Genomic DNA, 18,447 nt, shown 5'->3' with positions numbered 1-18,447 from the left:
TAGATGATCTTGATCATGTTAGGCAGCTCACAAGATCCGACAATGATAGCACAATGGGGAGAAGACAACCATCTAGCTACTGCTATGGACCCATAGTCCAGGGGTAGACTACTCACTCATCACTCCGGAGGCGACCATGGCGGTGTAGAGTCCTCCGGGAGATGATTCCCCTCTCCGGCAGGGTGCCGGAGGCGATCTCCTGGATCCCCCGAGATGGGATCGGCGGCGGCGGCGTCTCAGTAATGTTTTCCGTATCGTGGCTCTCGGTACCGGGGGTTTCGTCACGGAGGCTATTTGTAGGCGGAAGGGCAGGTCAAGAGGCGGCACGGGGGGCCCACACCATAGGGCCGCGCGGCCAAGGGGGGGGCCGCGCCGCCCTAGGGTTTGGCTCCCTCGTGGCCCCTCTTCGTCTCTCCTTCGGACTTCTGGAAGCTTCGTGGAAAAATAGGCCCCTGGGCTTTGATTTCGTCCAATTCCGAGAATATTTCGTTACTAGGATTTCTGAAACCAAAAACAGCAGAAAACAAAGAATCGGCACTTCGGCATCTTGTTAATAGGTTAGTTCCAAAAAATGCACGAATATGACATAAAGTGTGCATAAAACATGTAGATAACATCAATAATGTGGCATGGATCATAAGAAATTATCGATACGTCGGAGACGTATCACTGAGCCTGAGCTGCGTCCCCAGCCCCGCGAAGCAGGTACTCCGTTTGCTTATCCACTCTTTACCTTTTAAGTGTCTCTCTGCATCCTCAATCTGTTCCTGTTCTGGAATATGCTTAAAGTAGCACATGTCTTCAGGTGTTTGTGCGTAAAGCCTCTGTGACACCATGCTCTATATTCTCTGTATCAGGTTGGTACCTCCAGGTTCCGTGCTGAGGCTATGGGGAACGAGAATAGCGCCCACCTACTGCAGGAGCATGGCCCGATCTGCAAAGACAAGAAGCGAAATGCCATCGCCGAGCTGGGCAGGGACCGCCTGTGGGTAATTTTTTAACCAACTTACCATGATGTAGTCTGAATCGATACTCCCTCGCATCCAAATTAATTGACTCAACTATCTCGTAGATACGGATGTATCTAGATGTGTTTTAGCTCTAGATACTACTGCCTCCATCCCAAAGCTTTGGGCTTATATTATTTTTAGAAAGTCAAACTATACCATGTTTGACTAAGCTTTTACCAAAAATCAGTAACATGCAAAATACAAAATTAATATCATTAAATAGATAATAAAATATATTTTCCTACGGTATCTACACAGTATTATATTTGTTGATAGAATGTTCTAAAATTTTGGTCAAACTTTGCTTGTTTTGATTTCTCAAAAATAAATAAGGCTTAAGCTTTTGGATGGTGGTAGTACATTCATATCTAGACAAAGCTGAGTTAACTAGTTTTTTGTCTGTCCATAGCTAGTGTTCACGCTGCAAAAGGCTAAGAGCATCCACTATATGCATCGATCTATCTCATACAAGAATTCAATATCACCGCCGAGGTCTGCCTTTTGTTTTGCTATTCATATGCAGACTGAAACTTTAGGGCCTTTACTCAAAAGGAAGATCAAAACTGCGGTGATCAGCTGCCGGTATGTTGATGCCGCCCCCATCTTCTAAATGCCTCTACAAGCACAAGGCCACGCGCCGGTGGTGGTGATCTTTTAATGAATATGGTATATTTTCTTAATCCACAAAACATGCCTTGATTTTTCTCTGTTTATTGTCGGTTTTTTCTATGCTTGCCAAAAGTTTACAACAACAACAACAACAACCAAGCCTTTCGAGTCCCAAACAAGTTGGGGTAGGCTAGAGTTGAAACCCATAAGATCTCGAAGCCAAAAGTTTAGAAACACCAAATTCGCTTTGCTTACAATCATCATACAAGAATGTTCATCTACTCCAGCTTCCCTAACCCAACAAAAAATTATGTTAATTACGATTTTTAGATTAAAAGAGCACCATTAGGCGCTGTTAATTACGACTTTGAGATTAAAATGTCATTTGCAATTGTTAATTACAATTTTGAGACAAATGTTTAGTTTAACCTCGATCTCTTCTGCTCTCCATTTATGCCAACCGAACAAAAATTTAACCATTCCATTCCTCTGAAATGGAACCATTCCATTCCATTCCACGCTGTTTCAGAACCGAACACACCCTTGCATTGTTGTGAACTGTTGTCCATACACGGCCATACCCTTCCACTTACATCTAGCACTATATGCATCAGTCTGTCTCAGAGTCATTCAATATCAATGCTGAGATCTGTTCCCATTCTTATGCAGGCTGAAACTGCTGCGCCTTTACTCAAGTGGATGCAAAATGAGGCTAATGAGGCTGCTGTGAGGACGATGGTGCCGGCACCATCTTCCGAAAACCTCTACAAGCACCACTCCAATGGCCACCTGGCTGGGGACCTTTTAATGAATCTGGTATATTTTCTTATTCCACATACATGATTTCATTATTATCTGTTTAATTACTGTTGGCTTTGTCTAATGCTTACCAAAAGTTCGAAACTGCGTTTGCTTACAATCATCATACACTAATTTTTCACTTTTCAGTCTGTCTCATCCAGTATATAAACTGTTGATTTCCATTGGCTTGTTTTGTAATCATTTGCATTGTTGTCGACTGTTCTCTATGCACAACCCTATTCTTCCACTTACACCCGCACTATTTGCATCAGTCTATCTCATAGATTTATTAAATATCAATGATGAGTTCTGATGCTATTCATATGCAGGATGAAACTTCTGTGCCTCTACTCAAATGGATAAAAAATGATCCTGATGAGGCTGCTGTGAAGACGATGGTGCCGCCACCATCTTCTGAAAACCTCCTCAAGCACAAGGCCACGGGCCAGCTGGGTGGTACCCTTTTCAGTAAGCAGGTATATTTTCTTAATCCTCATACATGATTTGATTTTGTCTGTTTATTGCCGGCTTTGTCTAATGCTTACCAATAGTTCAGAAACACACACACCTATTCTTACACTTACATCCAGCACTATATGCATCAGTGTCTCATAGATTCATTTTATATATCACTGCTGATGTCTGTTGCTCTTCAATTTTCATATGCAGATCGAAACCGCTAACCCTTCATTGGTCAAAAGGATTGCAATCGCTGCCGATGAGGCATCTGCAGAGGCTGCCACCAAGTTCTTGTCAGCCCCACCTTCGGATGCTTATATAAGCTCAAGTCCAAGGACCAGCCGGGCCGTAACCATCCAAGGGTTCGGGTATATTTTCTTAAGCCACATATACATGCCATGATTTATGTCTGATATTATCACCGGCTCTGTCTAATGCTTTTTGGAATTCGGAAACACAAAATTAGCATGCTTATATTCATCATACACTAATTTTTCACTATTCAGGTTGTAACATAGTGTTATGCACTCGCTTGTCAACATTTGCATTGCTCTGAACTATGCACTTTACACAACCTAATTCTTCCACTTACATTCAGCGCTACGCACCAGTAGTACCTCCCATGTTTCCTTCACCATCCCGATGCCGAGCTTGCGGGAATATGGCGGGCCCATGTACATACCCCGCATATAACACCTCCTATGGCTCTATCTACCTTTCTAGTAGCTCCTTCACAGAGTTACATGTATGTATTCTCAGTGGTTTAGCATGAATTGGCATATAGAAAAGTCTTGTTTTTAGTCTTCCTGCTTCTTACATTTGTATCAATTTTCACATGCAGACCGTACCTTGTGAACTTCGTCCAATGATTAACCAGATGTGTCCGCATGAAGGGTCTTTCACTATGCATGGCAATGGCAAATTGATGAACACCTACACGGTTTATGAGGTGTATGTCTACAAGACGCAGGCCATCACATATTTGTATGGACATGATTGGAGAAAGTTTGCTTTTGACTACGGTCTGAAGAAGGGCGACGAGCTGAGGATCAGAAACTCAAACGGGCAGATATACGTAATCGCTACGTAGTTGGAGACACTTCCAAATATATAATATGTAACTTTTTTCTACTCATATCTTTTGATAACTGTTTCCGAGCAGTTGTTCTAAACCATTCCCTCTGTTCTAGCTTGCTGGGTTTAACATGATCAAAGCTGCAGATCCCCGATGGAACATGAGCGGATGTCACAAAGGGCAACCACACCAAAGACCGGCACCGGCTTACCACTCTCCCGCATCAACACCGGTTCCTGTACCAGCTCCGTTTATCGCATCTACCCAGCAGTCCCCTACATCAGCATTGGTTCCCGTAGAGGCCCCATATACTACACCTGCCCAAACAGCTCCCCGCATCAAGATCGGTTCCTCTAGCTGCACCGTTTATCGCACCTGCCCAACAGCCTCTGCATCAGCACCGGTTCCTCTAGAGGCACCGTTCTATCGCACCTGCCCGACAGTCTCCTGCATCAGCACCGGCTCGTGTACCAGCCCAGGCTCCCGCACCGCCCCACCGGATCACCGAGGTCTCACTCATTGTCGTGGCCACCCGTGTGGTGACCAGGACGCATCCGAAGGCTATGTTCGTGAGTATATGACAAAGATAACCGCTCTTATCTTGATGTCTTCTCTGCTCAAAGTCTCACATGGTTCAGTGCATTGGTGCCATTGACTAATTTTTGGTGGTATCTCTTGCTTTGAATCAGAAATTGCCTAAAAGTATCTCCAAGGATCTCAATGCTGGCCGAAGGGGCAAGATATCCCTCGTCATGGAGAGTGAAGGTCTCACCGTGGAGGGACGGTACTCCGTCAGTCCCACAGATGGCCGCTTGGCTGTTACTTCCAGGTGGAAAAAGTTCATTGACAGTGCCAAACTTCGCATTGGATCAAAGTTGAAGGTCAAGATCTTTCGATGCCACTGTGACATGCTGGTCATAAAGTTCGCGGTTGTCTAGTTCTGTTGCCCCATGAGCCCTTAGCAAATGCATTTGTAGTTATACTTATATAAGGTTATCTTATCTGAACTGCTAATTAATTGTATGGGTGGTAAAATTCTGGCAAGCTTTTGCTCTTAGCAAGTATGTATGTATGATCAGCTATTATGATAACTAATGTTTGTGTTCATCTTAATTTGCATTTCCGTTTTAGAAAAAAACTTAATTTCTATTTTGGCCGACCTGTTAGAGAACTATCAGATTGAACCCACAACATGATTCAAATAGATTCATTACACCGAGCCACATGTCTTGACCTTGCTATACACTACTTCCATTAATCAGTGCAAGAAGGCTTACCTGAGCTGCCTGAACCATGGCAGATTCGAATCCACCTTATCTATCTAGAAATACAACCTTTGCAGAAAGAGGATTTGCAGTATGGGGAGGCTGACATTGGGGACCCATGAGCCAGCAGCGTCGTCAACGTTTTAAAGGTGGCAGGAGATCGAAAGAAATTAATTAGGGTCAAAAATAAATCCATCAAAGGAAACTTTTATTGTTCATAGAGGATGACATGTGGGACCGACTTGCCAGCTGCGTCGTCATCGTTTCAAAGGGGGCAGGGGATCAAAAGAAAAAGGCAAATAGCCGTAAATTAGGGGAAAAAATAAATCCAACAAAGGAAACTTTTATTGTTCATAGAGGATGACATGCGGGACCCATGAGCCAAGCGACTTCCTCAACGTTTCAAAGTCGGCATGAGATTGAAAGAAAAAGGCAAGTGACATAATATCAGGAGCCAAAAATAATCCAAGAAAAGAAACTTTATTGTACATAGAGGATGACATGCGGGTCCCATTTTGTAGCAGCGGTCTCAACGCTTCCAAGGCGGCACAGGACCGCAAGAAAAATGAAGTAGCGTAAATCGTGGTGTGAAAAAAAATCCAAGAAAAGAAAGATTTCAATTGGGCTGTATCTCGACATCTGGGCCTTCGAACTATCCTGCTGGGCCTTTTGACTCGTACAATTTCAGCCCACTCCAAAACAGGAAAGGTCGGATTTTTCTCAAAAAAAAAAAAACAGGAAAGTCCTATGCTTCGCAAAAACAAAAAACAAGGAGATTCAACATATAAGTTTATTTATGTAGATATAAAGATTTAATTTATCCGTTTGCAATAGCTCAGAGCGAAATACAACGTTTATTGTCTGCAAAATAAAATATCACATGTTTCTTGTACGGGGAGGCTGACATCGGGGACCCATGAGCCAGCAGCGTCGTCAACGTTTCAAAGGCGGCAGGGGACCAAAAATAAAAAAAGCCAAAAATCAGTTGGTAAAAAAATACAAGAAAAGAAAACATTTATCGTTCTGAGAGGATGACATGCGGGACCCATGAGGCAGCAACATCCTCAACGTTTCAAAGTCGGCATGAGATCGAAAGAAAAAGCCAAGTGACATAATATCAGGAGCCAAAAATAATCCAAGAAAAGAAACTTTATTGTACATAGAGGATGACATGCGGGTCCCATTTTGTAGCAGCGGTCTCAACGTTTCCAAGGCGGCACAGGACCAAAAGAAAAATGAGGCAGCAGCATTCTCAACAATTCCAAGGCGGCAGGGGATCAAAAGAAAAAAGGAAATAGCCAGAAATTTATTAGGGGTCAAAAATAAATCCACCAAAGGAAACTTTTATTGTTCATAGAGGATGACATGTGGGACCGACCTGCCAACAGCGTCCTCATCGTTTCAAAGGGGGCAGGGGATCAAAAGAAAAAGGCAAATAGCCAGAAATTAGGGGTCAAAAATAACTCCAAGAAAGGAAACTTTTATTGTTCGTAGAGGATGACATGCGGGACCCATGAGCCAGCAGCTTACTCAATGTTTCAAAGGTGGCATGAGATCGAAAGAAAAAGGCAAGTGACAAAAAAAGAGTATACAAAAATAAACCAAGATTTATTGTACATAGAGGATGACATGTTGGTCCCATTTTGCAGCGGTCTCAATGTTTGTAATGCGGCTTGAGATCAAAAGAAAAAGAAAGTAGCTAGTAATTAGGGGTGAAAAAAATCCAAGAAAAGAAAGTTGATGGACATAGAGGATGACATGCGGGTCCCTTGAGCCAACAGCTTACTCAACGTTTCAAAGGGGGCAGGTGATCAAAATAAAAAGGCAAGCCAAAAATCAGAGGGTGAAAAAATCCAACAAAGGAAACTTTAATAGCACTTAGATGTTGAGATGTGGGTCCCATGAGCCAGCAGGTTGCTCAACGTTTCAATCTTGTCATGAGATCGAAAGAAAAAGTCATTTGAAAAAATATGAGGAGCAAAAAATAATTCAAGAAAAGAAACTTTTATAGCACATAGAGGATGACATGCGGGTCCCATGAGCCAGCAGGTTCCTCAATGTTTCAAACGTGGCATGAGATCGAAAGAAAAAGGCAAGTGCCCAAATATGAGGTGCCAAAAAAAACTCCAAGAAAAGAAAGTTGATTGCTCATAGAGGATGACATGCGGGTCCCATTTAGCTGTAGCGGTCTCACTGTTTGAGAGGCGGCAGGGGATCGAAAGAAAAAGGCAAGTGACCAAATATCAGGAGCCAAAAATAATTCAAGAAAAGAAAGTTTTATAGTCCATAGAGGATGACATGCGGGTCCCATTTAGCAGCAGCGGTATCACCGTTTGAGAGGCGGCAGGGGATCGAAAGAAAAAGGCAAGTGCCCAAATATGAGGTGCCAAAAAAAAAACCAAGAAAATAAAGATTTATAGTACATAAAGAATGACATGCGGGTCCCATTTAGCAAAGAGCGGTATCACCGTTTGAGAGGCGGCGGGGGATCGAAAAAAAAGGCAAGTGACCAAATATGAGGTGCCAAAAAAATCCAAGAAAAGAAAGTATTATAGTACATGGAGGAGGACATCCGGGTCCAAGTTAGCAGCGGTATCACCGTTTGAGAGGCGGCAGGGATCGAAAAAAGGCAAGTGACCAAATATGAGGTGCCAAAAAAAACTCCAAGAAAAGAAAGTTGATTGCACATAGAGGATGACATGCGGGTCCCATTTAGCAGCAGCGGTCTCAACGTTTCCAAGGCGGCAAGGGATCAAAAGAAAAAGGAAGTAGCCAGAAATCAGGGGGTCAAAAAAATCCAAGAATAGAAAGAATTTTGGTTCATAGAGGATGACATGCGGGACCCATGATCCTGCATCGTAAACGGCTCGATCGGAGAACGTTGAACGAGATGGCGCGATCGAGAAAAAAAAACAATGCCAGAGAGGCTGCCATCTGGGCCCTACATCCCTCGGCGGTGCGGATTTGCGTTGACTCGGCCGGCGAACCCGAGATTTCGAGATGCACCACGTCCCGGGCCACCATACGCGATGTTTTGGCCGCTTTCGTCGGGCTAGGTGGCCTCAAAAACGAGAAAAAAAAAGTTTTGACATGCACCACGGAGGGACCCAAAATCGTCGGCCATGGTACACCAGCAACCACGGCGCGACTTCAACTTCGTCGGCCATGGCAACTTTTCTTGTAGTGTTGCTACTTGATTAATCGCATGCCTACACCCGTTCTTAACAAAGAGACACCACTTTTCCGCCTTCTCAAAATTCAGCCCAATTACGAGTTTCTCCGTATCTTTGGCTGCGCGTGTTGGCCGAGTCTTCGCAAGTATAATGCTCACAAGCTTGAGTTTAGATCCAAGATGTGTGTTTTCTTGGGCTATAGTCCTATGCACAAGGGCTACAAGTGTCTTGATAAATCCACGGGTCGTATCTACATCTCCCGTGACGTCGTTTTTGATGAATCCGTGTTTCCGTATGCCACTCCTGGGGTTACGGTTGATATTCCCACTCTTCGTGAAGCTATTAATTTCCCTGTCACTGAACCGGCTACGAGTGATCATGTGCGTCAATATGACCTATCTTACCTGTCCACTAACCTGTCCTCTCCAGCTGTTGATCTTCCTGTGCAGAATACCGCGGTGGTCGACGTCTCTCCTCCGGCTATGGACGTGCATGTGCATGCCCCGGGAACCGCGCCCCACTCGGATGCTGCCACGTCACCGTCGGGTCTTCACGGCGCGGATGTTGCCGCGCCGCCTCCGGGTCACACTGGTACGGATGCGGTCACGTCTTCGGCGTGCCCTCCCTCGTCGCCTGCATCGTCTCTCGGATCGCCTGCGTGTGGCGCGCCCACGCCACCGCCTTCAGCTCCATCGCACAGCGGGCCGTCGGTGAGCAGCCGCTCCGGCGGCCTCACGGCCCATGGCATGGTCACTCGTCTGCGTGACAACACTCGTCGTGAGAAGCACTACACCGACGGCACCGTGCGGTACGATACTCGTCGCCGTGCTCTCTTTGCGGCCGCCGGTGTCTCACCATGATGCTCTTCGTGAACCGGCGTGGCGCGCCGCAATGACGGATGAATTCACCGCTCTCGCTCGTACGAAGACCTGACTCGGTTCCTCGACCACCTGGCACTAATATTGTTGGCAGCAAGTGGGTGTTCAAAACCAAGCATCGTCCGGATGGTTCTCGTTGAGAAGCACAAAGCTCGCCTGGTTGCTCGCGGGTTCACTCAACGACGACATTGACTATGGTGATACTTTCGATCCTGTTGTCAAACCAGCCACCATTCGCCTGGTTCTCTCTCTAGCTGTTTCTAGAGGCTGGACCCTTCGTCAGGTTGACGTCAGCAATGCTTTTCTCCATGGTTTTCTGACAGAAGATGTCTATATGCAGCAGCCCCCTGGTTTTGAGGATATCCGTTTTCCCTCTCATGTATGCAAGTTGCAGCGTGCTATCTATGGTTTGAAGCAGTCCCCTCGTGCTTGGTATGCTCGCTTGAGTACTCGCCTTTTTCACCGGGGTTTCTTCCTTCCCGGCCGATACATCCTTGTTCATCTTCAATCAGCGTGGTGTTCAAGTTTTCATGTTGGTTTATGTTGACGACATTGTCATTGCCGGTTCCACTACCGCTGTTGTTGAGGGTCTTGTTCGCTCTCTGTCCGCCACTTTTCCTATCAAGGATCTTGGCGTTGGAATATTTCCTTGGATTGGAAGCGTCGTACAATTCGGGGGCATGACACTTATGCAGCGCAAGTATGCGCTAGACTTGTTGCATCGGGTTAATATGGAGAATTGTAACCCCACTTCCACTCCGATGGTGCCCACCGAGCGGCTTGCTCGAGATCTTGGTGCACTTCTTGGTCCAGAGGATTCTTTCGTGATATCGCAGTGTGGTTGGTAGTCTGATGTTGACTCTCACACGTCCGGATATATCTTTTGCTGTCAACAAGGTTTGCCGATTCTTGTCTCAACCCACCGAAGTACATTGGGAGGTGTAAAACGTATCCTTCGCTATGTCAAGGGAACATTGGATACAGGCTTCGCATTAGGAGGTCACTGCAGCAGAGTGTTAGTATTTTTACTGATGCAGATTGGGCTGGAGATGTTGATGATCGACGCTCTACGAGTGGTTTTGCAGTGTTCGTGGGTCCGAACCTTATTTCATGGAGTTCGAAGAAGCAGCCCACGGTTTTCAGATCTAGCACTGAGGCAGAGTATAAGGCTCTTGCAAATGGAGCAGCCGAAGCTATGTGGGTTTGTTCATTGCTTCGAGAACTTGGTGTTACCCAGCGGCAAGCTTCGATTTTATGGTATGATAATTTGGGTGCTACCTACCTAACGGCGAATCCAGTCTTCCATGCTAGGACCAAGCACATTGAGATTGATTTCCATTTTGTGCGAGAGCAGGTGGCTGATGACGCTCTGGTGGTAAGGTTTATCTCTTCTAATGATCAGCTGGCTGACATCTTCACTAAGCCAGCGACACGGCAGATGCTAGACCGATTTCGAACCAATCTAAACCTTGTATGTAATAGTAGTTTAGATTGAGGGGGAGTGTTAAAAGATCGGTCCACATACGTGTGTATTTGTATCGTATGTGCCTTGTATTGTAACCTGCCAAGTATATAAATAGAAGAGGTGGGGAGCACGTTGCTCCATCCACGAAAACCCTAAACGTGTGTTTTAACTCGCATTCCAGTAGTTTTCCTTTCGTGCTACCATTCACATTGCATAATGAAAACTTCTTCATTGAAATTTGGCGAAAAATGGCATTCCTTCACGTTGCCACAAGGTCGCCGTGGGGAGTTGTTGCACGGGAGGGGGTGGTTTTCCGTGGTGCTACAGATAAAATTTACCGAGGTTTGTATGATCCTCTGACTGTGGAGTCCCTTGCACTTAGAGATGCTATTTTGTATGCTCGAGGAAGGGGTTCAGCAGTGTCATTTTTGAAGTTGAGTATGAAGATTTGGTTCGACTTTGGCAAAATAGAGCTATTGATCGTTCAGTGATCAAGTAGGTTTTAGATGAGATTAGTGAGCTGAGTTTGTTGTTCACTAATTTTAGTTTAAGTCATGCTCGTCGCGAGGCTAACCAGGCGGCTCATTCTTGTGCGAAATATATAAGTTTGCAAGATGGGTCGTTTTTCTGGATGCTGAGCCACCTGCTTTTCTGGTTCATAGCCTTCAGGCTGATTGTAACTTGGTGTGACTCTAATGGCTGCAAGTTTCTGACGCACTCTTTTTCTTACCAGGGTATTTAAGGGGGCTGAAAGTTTTTAATGAGGCTACTTGCTAGCTTTTAATATATAGTATTATCTTAAAAAAAAGGTCGCCGTGGGGAAGAGATCAACATGTTTCGTCTGCAGGCTAACCGCAGCCATCAGATCGGCCATCGACGTCCCAGATTTCTTCCCGCAACCGTTGCGAACGGGGTCTTGATCCAGCGGCCAGCAGAACAGAGGCGCCGCGCCGCGCCACGTCACAGAACCGAAGTGGGGAAAGAAAAGCGCACCTGGAGCTTTCCATCTGTAACCGCCGGCCGATGTCGTCGTCCCCGCGGCCGGCGACGGCGGCGCATCGCCGGCGCCCGCACCACTCCCCGCCCTCCGCGCCCGCCTACCTCTGCGCCGCGATCACGCTCCTCACCCTCGTCGCCGCGGCCTTCTCCCGCGCCCTCGCCCCCCGCTTCCCGCACCCGCCCGCCACACGCCGCTGCGGCGCCGACGCCGAGGGCTCCTGGTCCGCCGGGGTCTTCCTCGGCGACTCCCCCTTCACCCTCAAGCCAATCGAACACGTAATTCCACTCCCTCCTCTGCTCCAGTGGGCGCGTCCTTTATTATGCGGCGTTTAACTTGGGGTTTTCCGTGGATGCGCAGTGGGGGATCTCGAACGACGAAGGAGCGGCGTGGCCGGTGGCGAACCCGGCGGTGACGTGCGCGGACGTGGCGGAGGCCGGATTCCCAAGCAGCTTCGTCGCCAACCCCTTCCTCTTCATCCAGGTTCGAACCTCTAATTTCTTCGTCGCGCTCCAATTTCAGTATTTCCTCGCGCTAGCAGCTCTCTTGTGGCAGCTCTCACAGCACTAGAGCAGCAGGGTTACGGAAACTGCATCGATTATGCCATATTCTGTGTTCCTCATCGATTACGCCACTAAATTTGAATATCTTAGTATCAACTGGGTGGTTGGTTCTCCAAGCTAGTGCGCGAAGGTAAAGCTTTGGTCGCGTTCTGATTTCAATATTCCCGCCGGTTCGTAGCTCTCTGCAGGCGGGCATGTATATGATCAGGCAGGGCGACGGATACTGCGTCGATTATGCCATATTGTGTGTCCGCATCTAGCAAGTAGTAACCCAAGTAGATATAACACACCAATGGGCCCATGTCTCAATTAGATTACTTCAGTAATTGAATACTGTTTTAGTATCAACTAGGGGCACTTGTTAGATGCTTGATGCTCCAAGTTCGTGTTGCTGCTCTGAACATCACCCTTGTACATTTTCATACTTAGAGGCGAAAGTAGTTGCCATCGTGATTTGTCCCCCGCCATGTATCTTTCATCAGAGCTTTTAAGATCGCCGTGATCAGTTATTGTTCAGTCGTGGTTTGTACCTTGACCGGATGGATGTGAAACTGAATTTTCCTCAGGGTGATGCCATTTACATGTTTTTCGAGACGAAGAACCCAGTTACATCACAAGGTGACATTGCTGCTGCTGTGAGCAAGGACTCCGGGGCAACATGGCAGCAATTGGGCGTGGTGCTAGATGAGGACTGGCATCTTTCATACCCATATGTGTTCAGCTATGATAACAAGGTAAATATCCCATTCAAAGCTGCTTATTATTCGTGGTCGAGAAGTTCCAGTTCTATTCATCCTTACATGTACTTTATTACTTGCCTCAATCTGCAGATCTATATGATGCCGGAAAGCAGTAAGAATGGAGATCTTCGGTTATACCGTGCATTGGATTTCCCCCTTACGTGGAAATTGGAGAAGGTCCTTCTGGAGAAGCCACTTGTAGATTCAGTGATCATAAATTTCCAGGGTTCCTATTGGCTCCTTGGATCAGATTTAAGCTCTTATGGTGGAAAACAGAATGGAGAGCTCAGTATCTGGTATAGCAGCTCCCCTCTTGCTCCTTGGAATCCACACAGGCATAATCCAATTCGTAGCATGGCCAACAGGTCGAGTTTTAGAAATGGAGGCAGGCCATTCATTTATGACAGCAATCTCTATCGTATAGGCAAAGATAGTGCCGGTGTATCTGGCCATAGTATCAAAGTCTTCAAAGTTGAAATCCTGACAGCAAATGAATACAAGGAAGTTGAGGTACCATTTGCCATCGACAAGCCCCCCAAGGACCAAAATGCATGGAATGGTGCACGGTCCCATCATCTTGATGTTCAATGGCTTCAATCAAGTCAAGTCTGGATTGGGGTAATGGACGGTGATAGAGTGTCCTCAAGTGATTCAGTTCACCGTCTGACCATAGGGTGCATGATTTATGGAGTCACTCTTGTACTAGTTCTGCTGCTTGGTGGGCTCATTGGTGCGATTAAATGCACGTTGCCACTCAGATGGTGTGCTCCACAAACTGAGAAACGGGATGATTTCTTCCATGCGAAGCAGCAATTCGTTCTACAGTACAAGCTAAGCTTGCTGATTTCCAGTTTGAACAAGTTGGGTTCTCTTCTCGGTGGGAGAATTGGCTACAGAACTTGGAAGGGCCGAGTTTATGTAGCAGTAGTTATACTAATTTTAACTTTTCTAACTTGTCTTGGAACTCACTACATATATGGTGGCAATGGTGCTGAAGGGCCATATCCAATCAAGGGTAGTTACTCACAGTTCACATTGTTAACTATGACATATGACGCCCGGCTTTGGAATTTGAAGATGTTTGTGGAGCATTACTCCAAATGTGCATCAGTGAGGGAGATTGTAGTTGTCTGGAACAAGGGCCGTCCCCCAGTACAAAATGAATTGAAGTCAGCAGTTCCTGTCAGAGTCAGAGTTGAAGATAAGAACACTCTGAACAACAGATTCAACATAGACGAAGAAATTAAGACAAGAGCTGTTATGGAGCTTGATGATGATATCATGATGCCATGTGATGACTTAGAGCGTGGGTTCAAGGTATGGAGGGAGCACCCTGACAGGATCGTTGGCTACTATCCACGCCTTGCTGAAGGTACTCCACTGGAATACCGCAATGAGAGATATGCTCGGCAACAAGGAGGTTATAACATGATACTGACTGGAGCAGCATTTATGGATCATGAGTTGGCTTTTAAGAGGTATTGGAGCGAGAAGGCTGAGGTAGGAAGGGAGACTGTAGACAGTTTCTTCAATTGTGAGGACGTCCTTCTAAATTTCTTGTTTGCGAATGCAAGCTCAATGAGCACAGTGGAGTATGTGAAGCCAGCTTGGGCAATTGACATGTCTAAATTTTCAGGAGTAGCCATTAGCCGAAACACACAAGCACATTATCATGTTAGGAGCAAATGCCTTGCGGAATTTTCAGAGATCTATGGAAACTTAACTGCTAAGAGATTCTTTAGCAGTAGAGGTGATGACTGGGATGTATAGTAACACGTCTAACTACATGTTTTCGTTCATGAGATTTAAATAGCCTGATTAACTAAGTTCATAAGTTGGTAAAGCTACTGAATCCATCTTTTACCTTTTGGATGGTTACTACTACTACAACTGTGCAAGCATGCATGCAACTGCAACCATGTTTGAGTGAATGGCATGTTTTCTCCTTTCAGATTACCTGAGGTTATTGGGAATATTCTATTTCTTTTATGGTTGCAAAATTATATTAGATGAGATATACTATTGGGAAACATATATGTAGGGATAGTGAGTATATATATCATACTCCATTCTCATTGGTATATATGTACATTACATTTGCATGGTCTTTACCATGATCAATTACAATTAGCAAGCAAAATAAGCTTTTATTTTCCTACTAGTTTTCCCTTGGCAAATGAGCCAAGAAAACTAAATCTAAATTTGTCAACTTCTTCCAAATGCTGATCCATCAATTTATGGCACATGTTGGATAATAATCAAACCATGGTTCAAGAAGTCATGAAATGACAGTGCTTGAGTCAAAACTTGTAGTTCTTCTTCAGGTAAACCACCACTTCTTGCTGCAACAAGTGCATTCAAGAGTCAATGTTCAGCTCTCATTATAACAGTTCTTATGTACTTTCAGGAGGGTCAGAGGTACAGTTAACTTACAATCAAGCAAAGAATGACACAGCCTGCTGCTCCAGGGAAAAGTGCATACCAGAATTGCAAGTTGTGAAACTTTGGGCCATCAATAAACAAGAGAGGCAAGCTTGCAGCTGTAATCATCATGAAAGAGGTGATATTAAACTATGTCTTTGCTGAATTTCGTTGCAGAAAAATCACAAATTAATAAGAGTTCAGTAAAGCACATAGAAATACCACATATGCATATACCTGGGTAATATACCAGATGGAAAATTTATGCTGGTTTTTTACCTGGAGGGTGTGTAGAACCTGTGATGGTCATGAATGCTATGGAAGCAGAAAGAGCGGCACCCCTTGCTAACCAACCAGGCCCAAACAACGACAGGGCAAGCACACCGATTGCTGCGCAACCAATCTGTGCGACGAATATATTATATTTCTGCAAAAAAAATCACCTGCTAGTGTCAGTATTGGTTATCAAGATCTCTTGATTCTCTGCAATGCGAATGAGAAGCTATGACATGGCAGTTACTACACTGAAAATGACAGGAAACATAAACATTGATGGCGTGTTGATGACTTAAGAAAGCAAGTAGAGTAGGGTTATTTCAACCAAGTTCTACATGCCTACAGTATATCCCTCAATACCAGATGATAGAAGTCTTCTCAAAATTCAAAGTGTTCTAATACTTGGGTAGAAACTGCTTGTGGATGGAGCTTTTGAAAAATATTGTTTTTTGGAAATCATAGAAGAAGAGGTTAAATGCATTATGTACATATTGTTTATGTAAAGCTAATCAATGCAATACGTCATTCTAAATCCACCCCTAGGATCCTAGCTGTCTTACAATATATAAATATTGCCAAACTAAATTTTTCTGTTGACCACGAACCTTGGCAGCTGGTGAGGCTGGAGCGGTGAAAAGCACAGCGCAGACAGCTCCAAGAGGTGCAATTGTCAATGATACTCCCTTGAACGCCATCATCTGATCTATTCTTCCTAGCACTGCCATCGCCAAGAATGCACCTTCATAATATCACCAGGAGAAGAAAAGTATGTCAAAAATGGTAACTCTATTTTCTTGAAGTATAACTGGTGGTAAGATCATGAAACTGATGTTTTAGAAAGATTGAAATAACTGCCATCGTCTGACAGGTACCGTTGAAGGGAGCAAACCCAACTGTGATTATGACTACCGGGAATGAACATAAAAATCCAGGGAAAGCAGGAGAGGCAAAAGAATCTCAAAGCTCGAAACTCACCAGCCGAGGGCCAAAGGACATCGCTGGCGCTGACGCCACTAGGCAACGCAGGCGTGACGCTGGCCGCCGATGCCGCGACGACGCATAGTTCTCGCCTCCTGCTCCTCCCGCTCAAGCTTAGGGCGTTGCCGGCCTTACGCGAGACGAGATGAGCCTGCTTGCTGCCGCCATTAAAGTGCAGCAAGACAGGTAAAGAGGGGGCATGGGACGCCGCTGCCAGACATTGTGATCTTGCCCGTGCCAAGATGTCGCCGCAGCCAATGCCGGGCAACCTTTGGTGCTGCAGCAACGCCATAGTTTTGTCTCTCTTTTTTTGTCTACCCTCTCACTACTCTCTCTCTCCCCCCAAGAAGATGCAAGGTATTTAAATGGGTAAGATAAGGTGCGAGAGGAGGAGGATGGGGTCAAGAGAAAGGTGGATGGCCTCTTGGGTGGGCGAGGAGAGGGAGGGAAGCTGAGCAGAGACAGAGAATAGTCTGGACGGAGTGAGTTGGATTAGCTCTTCACTGGCGTGGGGAGTCGCCGCTGTGGAGAAGAAATGCCAAATACTGTTAGGCGTGCGCTCGCGCGCAAGCTTATCTTATTCCAAGTTGATCTCATTATACGTTGGCGATTGGATCACTGGCACGCTCTGGGATCCGCTGGTACCCGGCTGTATCTTGCTCGTCGCTATCTGCCCACATCAGAGCTACCAAAGGATGCGTCCTATGCCAATGGTAGGTTCTCCGTGGCGGTGGCATACTTCCACGTGCAGCACACGCATCGACCAATACAAATTCAAGCTTCATTTTTCATGGATCAGTGGATCTACTCAAAGATACTCGGGGAAAGGATGGAGATTGGTGGGTGCTTTGTTTGTTCGTTAAATGGCCAGGAACATTCATAAAGAAAAACATTGGATTGTTTTACCACCCAGTTTCAAGAATCCAAAAACTGGATCGTCTAAATTGTTTGTTTGCACTGACAGACTGAATTGCAAGATTGACTGGCATCGCAAAAGGAGGGGATATATCTGTGAATCTGCAATATTTTGTCAGGTGCCAAGCTCTACTGTTCTGGCATTGCATGATTGCATCTGCAACAGAAACGTGGTGATAGCATCAATGGATGCGAAGCAGGCAAAACCGGAACCGGGCATGTGCCATTTACATTCTTTTATAACATAGTAAATTTCTTCCATTAAACTAGTGGTGTTGTTGAGGGAGAAGAGGTCGACTTTTCTTCAGGAAAGTCTCCGCATGTTCCCCTCATCTCTAGCTGCCAATACAGCAGCGAGAACTAGGAGAAGCCTCTGATTCAACATTTCTTTTGTAGAATGAACAAGTACCTTTTATGTTGGGGTCATGTGTCATTGGCAACGGTGTCATGGTGGCTTTGTGGGAAATACAACGGTGATTTGGCTCATTGCTGTCTTGGGTCGCTGAGCTAATGGTGTTTTCATCTTGCTAATCGACTGTTCTTGATCGAACGGATGGATGTCGTGTGCGGTGTGCCTTGGTCTGTTTTGGCGGTGGCGGCATGTGTGCCTTCGTTAGTATCTTTTCCGGTTTTCTTGTTTTATTTCCCCCCAATCTTTGTTATTCTTTCAATGGTGTGAAGAAATCACTAGAGTTATTATTATTGCCCAGGTACCGCTAATTTGCGTGTACAATTCGGGTACCCAAAGCATAATTCTATGGTTTGAAGAGACCTAAGTTCTTAGGGCCTGTTTGGTTCCCAACCACAGTTTGCCAAGCCTAA

General features: G+C 45.5%; 2 protein-coding genes across 3 annotated transcripts; one reads left to right on the top strand and one right to left on the bottom strand.

The window, feature by feature from the left end:
- The first annotated feature begins 11,692 nt into the window (after window positions 1-11,692).
- Window positions 11,693-18,111, top strand: LOC127293418 (glucosamine inositolphosphorylceramide transferase 1). 2 transcript variants are annotated; one of them, XM_051323038.2, is made up of 5 exons: window positions 11,693-12,010; window positions 12,093-12,215; window positions 12,862-13,029; window positions 13,126-16,498; window positions 16,601-18,111. In XM_051323038.2, exons 1-4 carry the CDS (start codon window positions 11,759-11,761, stop codon window positions 14,803-14,805), a joined length of 2,223 nt encoding a protein of 740 aa, XP_051178998.1. In that variant the 5' UTR covers window positions 11,693-11,758; the 3' UTR covers window positions 14,806-16,498; window positions 16,601-18,111. The 2 variants fall into 2 exon arrangements, with proteins under 2 accessions (XP_051178998.1, XP_071674813.1); XM_071818712.1 differs by having other exon boundaries at window positions 13,126-16,512.
- LOC127293419 (uncharacterized) lies at window positions 15,072-17,002 on the bottom strand. The gene is made up of 5 exons (XM_051323039.1): window positions 16,708-17,002; window positions 16,338-16,471; window positions 15,736-15,883; window positions 15,469-15,575; window positions 15,072-15,377 (listed from the first exon to the last, which is right to left on the bottom strand). Exons 1-5 carry the CDS (start codon window positions 17,000-17,002, stop codon window positions 15,336-15,338), a joined length of 726 nt encoding a protein of 241 aa, XP_051178999.1. The 3' UTR covers window positions 15,072-15,335.
- Window positions 18,112-18,447: the final 336 nt, after the last annotated feature.

This window comes from Lolium perenne, chromosome 4 (assembly GCF_019359855.2).
Source record: "Lolium perenne isolate Kyuss_39 chromosome 4, Kyuss_2.0, whole genome shotgun sequence".
Lineage (NCBI taxonomy): Eukaryota > Viridiplantae > Streptophyta > Magnoliopsida > Poales > Poaceae > Lolium > Lolium perenne.
Note: the sequence above shows the minus strand (reverse complement) of the source record. Positions and strands in the feature narration are given on the sequence as shown.

Coding starts and splice junctions, on each gene's coding strand:
- LOC127293418 (XM_051323038.2), top strand. CDS start 11,759: ATGTCGTCGTCCCCGCGGCCGGCGACGGCGGCGCATCGCCGGCGCCCG. Junction 12,011..12,092: donor CCCTCAAGCCAATCGAACAC/GTAATTCCACTC, acceptor GTGGATGCGCAG/TGGGGGATCTCGAACGACGA. Junction 13,030..13,125: donor TGTTCAGCTATGATAACAAG/GTAAATATCCCA, acceptor CTCAATCTGCAG/ATCTATATGATGCCGGAAAG.
- LOC127293419 (XM_051323039.1), bottom strand. CDS start 17,002: ATGGCGTTGCTGCAGCACCAAAGGTTGCCCGGCATTGGCTGCGGCGAC. Junction 15,576..15,735: donor AGGTTCTACACACCCTCCAG/GTAAAAAACCAG, acceptor TGATGATTACAG/CTGCAAGCTTGCCTCTCTTG. Junction 15,378..15,468: donor GTGTCATTCTTTGCTTGATT/GTAAGTTAACTG, acceptor CACTTGTTGCAG/CAAGAAGTGGTGGTTTACCT.